This window comes from Halyomorpha halys, unplaced genomic scaffold (assembly GCF_000696795.3).
Source record: "Halyomorpha halys isolate HHAL.00 unplaced genomic scaffold, Hhal_1.1 Scaffold179.1, whole genome shotgun sequence".
Classification (NCBI taxonomy): Eukaryota; Metazoa; Arthropoda; class Insecta; order Hemiptera; family Pentatomidae; genus Halyomorpha; species Halyomorpha halys.
This window is the reverse complement of record NW_027107000.1, coordinates 302,876-311,675: the sequence shown is the minus strand read 5'-3', so window position 1 is coordinate 311,675 and position 8,800 is coordinate 302,876. Positions and strand designations below refer to the sequence as shown.

The 8,800-nt window shown below is 31.2% G+C and overlaps 1 protein-coding gene across 4 annotated transcripts in view; it reads left to right on the top strand.

The window, feature by feature from the left end:
* The first annotated feature begins 6 nt into the window (after nt 1-6).
* Obsc (Obscurin) overlaps nt 7-8,800 on the top strand; it is a 185,041-nt gene continuing 176,247 nt past the window's right edge. For all 4 annotated transcript variants that reach the window (XM_067045343.1, XM_067045345.1, XM_067045344.1 and 1 more), the window contains exons 1-3: nt 7-29; nt 3,846-4,016; nt 8,167-8,236. In XM_067045343.1, coding sequence (XP_066901444.1) covers nt 16-29; nt 3,846-4,016; nt 8,167-8,236 — 255 coding nt within the window. In that variant the 5' untranslated portion in view covers nt 7-15. The remainder of the gene's footprint in view (nt 30-3,845; nt 4,017-8,166; nt 8,237-8,800) is intronic.

The window sequence follows — 8,800 nt, the reverse complement described above, 5'->3', positions numbered from 1 at the left end:
CAAACCCAAGAAACAATGTTTCGTAAAGAGTAAGTAGGAAGAGAAACTTTACAATAATTATATTATTTTTTTTTTTTTTATTATCCTTAAAAATAATAATTCCTGAAACTCCATTAATGTTAGGTATAAATTTATTATTTTTTGTCATATTAATGTTATTGATAGTTATCAAAATAAGTGAAATAATGTTTTGATTAATATGGCTAGTGTTTTAGTCTTGAAAAAAGTTCTTCTAAGAGTGCGACCAAATATAAAATTTAGTGAATTTCTTTTAAAACTGAAATTTATTATTTATCAGTGCATACAAAATTACAAATATAGTATATTTTTTTATAAGAGATGGATGATGTAAACCAAGATTAATTAGTATGATTAAATAACTAGGTTGAACGATAATAAAACAAAATGTTAAAAAATTATTTTTTATTACATTAGCTAATCTATGTAGGCCATGTACAGAGTTACAAAAAAGATTCGACACAAAAATTATAGAGATAATATTTAAAAATTGATAAAAATAGATCGATGGAAATGCTGAAAAAACAGGATATGAATATTGATGAAGTGTAATAAAAATAAATATGGTACAAACAAAATAATAGGAAAAGTAGGATTAAATTTTTAAAAATGTACAACACAATGAGAACTAACAAGAAATAGTTATGACTTAAAGTAGTGATGTAAAAAAAAAAAAAAAGATGTGTAATTGAGGAAGCAAAAGAAAACAAAAGTAATGGAAAAGGAGCATGCATACATATGAGGCAGAGTCCAGTGAGAGAGAGATTAAATTAGAATTTATAAACAAATTATAGCCCCAAATAATTTTACTTTTGAATATATAGTCATAAAAATAAATTTTTGTTATTTATTAATTTGCTCTACAACCCATTTCATGTCCTGGTATTCTCTATGAGCTTTCCCTATCCTTCTCTATTTTGGTGTAACTTTTTTCAATTACTGATAGGCTAAAGGCTTTTCACATCCGCTCCCACACCATCTGCTCAATGTAGCTTAAGATATTCCACTACTCTAAAAAGGTTCTTTCTGACCTGATTTAAGAAGTGTTAGCAAAAATAAACCTTCTAATCAGTCCTAAATGTTTAAATGAAGGTTCTACAACTAAAGAGATGTTAATTTGGTTAAAGATAAAACGTTTTTTCTTATATCTGAAAAGTTTAATAAATAAATCTATAGAGCTTTTTATAGAAAGCCTTTCAATTGGTTGTGGAAAATAAACTTATTACTGTTGCACTAATCAAACTGTGCTGTATCATAGACTGTATCCTAGGCAAATGTATAAAAGAAAATATGGACTCTTTAAAAAAAATTATTTAGTTCCCTTGAAACAATACATCCATCAACACATTGCTGTGTATACTCATCAAAATTAAATAAGGTCTTACCAAAAAAAAGGCTGACTGAGTTGACCAGAAGAAATAGTGATGTGAAAGAATGATATCTGAGTATAAGGCCGGGTATGGCAAAATTTCCCAGTTGGCACATTAAAAATATTTTTCCCCACACCTTCAGCATATGGTTTGAAATGGTCATGAAATAATATCACCATTTCAAATCTATTCTAATATTATGATGGTTTTATTCAAAGATGCTTTAAATGAATTGATTACTTTATGCACTATTCTGTGTATTCTAATAAAATCAAAAGCTTGTATTTTAATTATTTATTTTATGTTTTTATTCATTTGTTTTAGTATTCATTTTATTTTATTAAATATTTTTCATTCATTATTATTGTATTAAGTATTTTGTATTTATTTATATTGAATTTGGTAAATCACATTTGGCAAGTTGCTTATGGTTCTTACATCTGTTAAGAGAATTTGGTGGAATACAAGTGCACATTTTCTACTGTTTATGCACAAGAGTGTTTATTTATTTATTTTTTTTTTGGGTAGGGGAAAAATCTTTCATAAGAGGAAGTGCAACAATTAAAGTTATACAACAGTGTGCCTGGCCACTTCTTTCTCACTCCTGTGCTCTGAGCCTTCTACCAATCTGTTCTGCATATTCTGCTACAGCACTCCAATTTTCTTGCTTAGTCATCATCAAGACTACTAAGTTTTCCAGAACTGACTTCCTACACAGTCTCATGTCCGGCTCTTCCTTTTCTTGAGCAAAACCTGGACAATGGAAAACGAATGTTCCACTGTTTCATTCACGAAATCACAAGTTGAGCATGATGATCCATTCTCCAGTTTGAAGAGGGCTAAGTAGGCCCTGAAGCAACCCTGCCCTGTAAGGAGTTGAGTGAGGTAATAATCTACCTCTCAGTGATTCCGGGATATCCATGTTGATACATCAGGAATCATACAGTGGGTCCATCTTCCGGAAGATGAGGCATTCCAGTGTCTTTGCCATATATAAAACTATGAATTCTCTCTTCTTTTGCTAAAGTAGCCTAGTGAGTATCCGGTGCTTCTCGTTTCTTTCAGAACATCTGGCTCCATTCATCTGCCAAAGATCTGTTGGAGGCATATCTGCAAGTCATCACACAGCATCATAGGATATAGTGAGCAAAAAGCTCGAGCGACACCCAGAGGACTTCTTCGATACACATCAACAGCTTTACGGAAGTATGGCTGGACCTGGCCACTGGACTTTCGCCCAGATCAGTGCTGTGTACAAAAGCGAGGCTACATTAGCCAGAAGCTTCCTCTTATTCTCTCTTGGTCCTCCAATACATGGAATAATCTTAACCAATTCATTAGTCACTTGTGTTGCTCTGGTGCTAGCTTTGTGTTTGTGTTCATCAAACTGAAGTCTGGCGTCAATCAGCACCTCGAGATATCTAATAGATGGCTTGGATAAGATATTGAACTCCCCGATGGTGGGACTGATAATCCCTCACTTTTCTACTGATTATCAACATTACCTCAGTTTTATGGTCTGTAAGCTGGAGGCCTACCACTGAAGATCAATGGTTACTACTACCTTATTTGCTTTGTAACAGATCACCTCCAAGAGTTTCCCTTAAATAATGATTGCCAGCTCTTCCGTAAAACCGAGCGTTACAATTTCTTCCGGCAGGGGTAGTCTGAGTACCATGTCATACATAATGCTCCACAGCAATGGTCCTAAAACTGAACCCTGAGGAACACTACCCGTGATCTTGTAAGTTTTCAATCCAGCTTCTGTATCATACTTCAAGATTCTATCCATGAAATAAATCTCAATAATCCTTATCAGATATTGTGGGGCTTCCATCTTTTGTAATTTGTCCGTGACACAGCCCTACTGAGCTGAATTAAAAGCATTCTTAACGTTCAACATTATAATGGCGCAGTACTTCTTACCACCTCTTTCCTGCAATGGCTTCCCGAGCTGCTCTGATTGAAAAATCGATGACATCGATTGTCAATCTGCCCTTCAGAAATCCATACTGATTATCAGATAATTCTTAGGCTCCTTCACTAAAGTAAATCAACCTGCCTTTGACGAACCTCTCCAGTACCTACCTGGCAGTGTCCAGGATAATATAATAACGTCTTTAATATTGGGCGATAAAATGCAGGATCTTCTGGAGGCCCCTTTCCCTTTGGCTGGAGCACAAGACATTGCTTCTTCCACTGTGTTGGAAATAAACCTTCACTGAGATAAGAGTTATACACATTCATGAAGAGTTCTGGCCTTGACCTAATAGCCATTTTCAGGGCAAGAAGATGCAAGGGTGTTTTTGTGATGATTTTTAATTTTGTTTAAAAAGACTTTAACAAAATGTAGACAATAAATTAAATATGTAATATGTTTTTGGCAATTCTTACACTCAATGTATTATATGAATAATTATATAGTACTTATTTTAACTTTTTTTTTTTTATTTCTAGGGCTGTTATTTCTGAACTTATTGAAACAGAAGAAGAATATTGTAGGGATTTATTAAAAGTTGTAGAAAGATACCTGAAGCCATTAGATGGACCAAGAGTTCCACGTTATGTTAGTGACAAGAAAGACTTAATTTTTAATAACTTCAAAGAGATTGCTGTGTTCCATAATACGTAAGTTTATATACTTTTTATTATGACTATAAGTTTGATTAAATTCTATAAACTGCCTAAAATCATCTAATAACAAAAGCAATATTTATAAATTAAATAATTTAGTCAGCATACATACTATTTAAATTATACCATTGCACAAAATTTTATCATTAAACTATCACTACTCTAAATAAAGTTCAGCATACTAGATTAATTCCATGGAAGGGAAATAGGTAAACTTTATTTTATTACACTTTAAAATTCTCTATGTGTCCAGCAGCCTTTGAAAGACAAATAAAGTTTAATAAATGCTTCCAAATCAAATGGGGAAAAAAAGGATAATTGCTTACAGCATTTTAATATGATGGTTGATCTAATGATTGAAACAAGTTCTGAAAAATTAACCTGATAAATTTATTAATTGGATTTTAATTACACAGGTCTATAACAAAAACTTGATTTGATTGGCTATCATCTATTTGATTGACTGGCTGATCTCTTTAATTTTAGGTATGCTGAAATGGAAAGTCCGTTTTCTTCCATCATGTGCAGATGTTTTTATAAATCTATGATATGTAACACCAGCTTTGTTGCACAAAAATGATTAAAAACTTCTATAATTTTTATGTTATTAAACCTGCATTAAAATACACCACATGGGACTCTACTAGGTCAACTTGAATTTGGGCTATAAAGCAAACTAGTCATGATTATCTAAATATTTTTTAGTGACTTTTTATTACCTTCAAATCAAGCAAATGTATGTTTTTTTATCTGAAATTGTAAGAGAGAAAACTTTGTTTTCTAGTGTTACCAAAACATTTTAATTTAATTCTAGTATGCACGAGGTTATAGTATAATGTAGCATAGTGGGGGCAGCTAAAATTTCACAATAAATAATAATATTTTATACAAATTTGAACCGTTTCATTTCAGGGCTTTTGTATTTGTAACCTGTAATATATAATGATAAATAAGATTGTTCTTACAAAAATGGTCTTTAAAAGTACTGTATATTTTAGTCTTTTAAATTTGAATACCTAAATAAGGGAGCAGTAAAATTTTCCTCCAATAACAATTTGGAACAGTTCTAGCAGTTTTTTTCTAACTACATTAACTTTTAAACATAATTAAATAAACCTATTACGTACAATATTTATATAAAATAAAATATGAAAAAAGATACACATTTATTCATGCTTATATTGTTTTCTATTATTCACAAGTCATGGAAGTTCGATAATCTAGGAGATGGATGTATAATTGGTGTTAGAATGACATTGAGGAGGAAGCTTCACAGATTAATGTAAGATATGGGTAAGAAGTTCCAAAATGAGTTACCCTGGACAGCAAAAGATTTTTCAAAAGAGGCACAGTTATTTGGGCAGGGATATAAAGATCGTTAGGTTGGGATCTTGTGCTTAACAGGTGAATGAATAAATGTAGAGTGAAGAGGTCAATGATATCGATAGGTGTTTTGGTTATTAGAGATTGAAATACATATGTGCCAAGAAGGTATTGTCTCCTGATACAAGGATAGAGCCAACTATGCTCTGAATAGTAATGAGAGATTTGAGAATCCCTTGGAATACCGAAAATGAATCTTATAAAACAGTTCCTTAGTCTTTTTAATCTCATTTCCTGTTCAATGGATAGTCCTCCATACACTAGGCATCCGTAGTCAAAATCTGGAGAATAAGGGAGGATACTAGAAGGTGATGGGTACTTCAAGAAATGAATCACGGGATCTTAGGAGCTGTTTAAGGATTTAGATCGTTTTTTGATTTATTTGGGAAATGTGGCTACTCCATGTTAGCTGCTGATCAAAGGTGACTCCTATGTTTTTTATGGTGTTTTGAAACTGGATAGGTATGTTGTTGAGGTGTAATAATGGATAGTAAAGAAGGGTTTTGAGCTAATGAGAATGACCTTGGTTTTAACTGAATTCAGGCACAATTTATTTTAAGAAACCCAATGGGGTATACTGTCAATGTCTTTCTAGCGCTTACAACAATGCCTCGATCATGTCAGAAGGATCAAAAGAAATATATATATTTGTAGGTCATCGGCATACAAATGATATTGGGAGTGGCGGATAGCGTTAGGTAAGTCATTTATATATATGGAAAATAGGGTTGGTGAGAGGGCAGAAACTTGAGGAAGTGATGATAAGGGGGGTTGATATGGAATAACAACAGTTTAAGAGCGGAAAGACAGGAAAGAGTGAAACCAGTTCAAGGAACTATTGGACAGGGAAACATTATGTAGTTTTGAAAGGAGGATTATATGATCAACGAAGTCGAAGGCTTTTGAAAAGTCAAAGAGGACAAGGATTGTGATTTTCTGTTTGTATATAATAAATAAAGTATAGATTTGCTAAATTTAAAGGCAATCAAATATAATTGTATTTAAACAATCATTAATAAATTTTACTTTAAATTCAAATCGACCAAACAGAGTTCGATTTGTATTGTTTGGTATATTTTATTGCTCTTTTGATACCATAAAAATTTTGAGTTGAGTTAAGTTGATCTGATCAGTTGAGTAAGCTAAGAAGAATGAAAAATTTCCATAATTTTTATAGAGTAAAACTCATTAAAAAACAAAGAATTGCAAAAAAATTTATATGATGAAAGGACACAATTCAGTTTTGGTCTAAGCACACCAAAAAAACATAAATATTAACCAAAGTTTCTATCTAATGTCTAAGGAGGAAACTATCCAAAGTATCTGTTGAATTTTTAGGACATTTTATGAAGTCTTATGAACTAATCCTTTTCTCTGTACGCCAGTAAAAACTACTGAATAAAATGCAAAATTATTAATGAGGGTGTACGATAAGAGATGTGACTGAAGTTGTTTGTCGTTCTTTGTTGCCTTCCTTGTCCTCATCCTGACAGGCCAACAGTTCAGCCTTGGTTAGAGTACCATGGAAACCAATGCTATTGTAAACATGAACAAAAGTTTCAAAATTTAACTAACAGTTGCGTAGAATACTCTATCCTGTGTCCAGCAGGATAGAACTTGTTCGTTTCCTCTTATGCATTTTCTGTTTGATTAATAAACCCACACTTTTTTAAGCAGTTATAAAAGGTAGTAGGGGACACTTGTTTTTTCTAGAGTTCATTTCAATTTCACAGATTCAAAAAACACGGTTTGAATTTAAAACAGTATAAAAGCAGACTACATTCTCAGTTATCATTTTCAGTATATAAACAAACAACAGGTCCATAATTAGAGTCATTAATAGAGTAATTAATTAGTCCATAATAAAGAGGGAGTTCTGGAAATTATAGAGAGTTGGGGAGTCCTGTCTATAAATTATTAAATTTTGGCAAGCTACATGTTGTTGCTACAACTTCAAATTACCCGGAGGACCAAAACATTGTTTAGTTTTTTCTATTTATTGAGTGTTTCTCAAGGAACTGGGAAAAAACTTCAAATTATTAAAAATCAACTGTGTATATCTATAATCGCTCATTAATTGATTATGAAAACAGAAATAATATTTCTAGAACTTTATTTAGGAATAATATTTTTTTCTTGGTGTTTAAATTAACATGGTTACTTTGATATTTTCTAACTAAAAAAAAATTTAGTTTTGGCTTGTTTAGTTTATCTTATAACATGAAAAAATTGAGTAACTATTCTCTTATCTTGTATCACGGCTTGAGAGTTAGGAAATTATATTGTAATGTTCCTGTATAGGATCTTAGAGATAACAGTGGTCTAGAGGATGAGAAAGTTTCAAAAACTCTGACATTAATGATTTATTAATAAATCAGACAAAGGGTTTTTCATTATAAGGGGCCATGGAGAGAAACCAAAGGTCCAGGGGACAGATTTTTCTAGGCCCCTGTCAAATATTAAATTTCCATTGAAACCCAATCTTGTCCTTTATAACATGTATAAAACAAAAAAGATAAAATAATTTTATTAATAGGAGTTTTGTCATATCAAATCATATATTTATTTAATGTTATAAACATTAAATGAATTTATTCTATAATTTTCAAAATTCTGAAAGTTTAATCATTTAGAGAATTAATCAAAATTAAAAAAATATTTAAAAATCATGGTAAATTTTTATAATGAATAATAAAATGTAGTGAAAAGATTTCATTTAAAATAATTATTTTATGTAAATTGTAATTTTTTTTTTTTTCAGGGTTCTCCTCGAAGGAATAAAATATTATGCAAAGGAACCAAAGTCCCTGGGCAGAACATTCTTAAGAATGGTAAGTATTTAAAAAAGAAAATTATTATTTTTATACAAAAGTTGCATTAGTGCAATTTCCAAGTTGTTATTGTTTTTTACTTATTATATAAAATATACAGGTATCCTACTCATCAATCTCTATATTTTACCATAGAAGGAGATGCTTATGTTAACATACAACTTGTAGCATTCCATTATCTTCTTTCTCATATTCCAATTTCCTTTACTAGTCTTTGTATTCTTTTGAAGATATTATCACAAATCTGTGCCTTAACTCCTACTTAGTTTCTAAAATTTACAGGTATAAATCATTGAAGACTGAACAATATTCAGCTTTATTTTTTCATGTATATTCTATAGTAATAAAAATTAATTGGAAATGTTAAAATAAGCATGGTTCTCAAATAGAATTTTTCTTATTCCTCTTCTTTATAGCAGGATATCCTTATAAGCTAAGGCATTAGAAAGTTATGAATAACTTCAAAAGTATGGGGGGGGAGGGGGTAGATATTTCTCATGATGCTGATAAACGTCTGAACATTTTTTTCTTTTAATTATCAATGAATGGAATATGGTCCGGGTG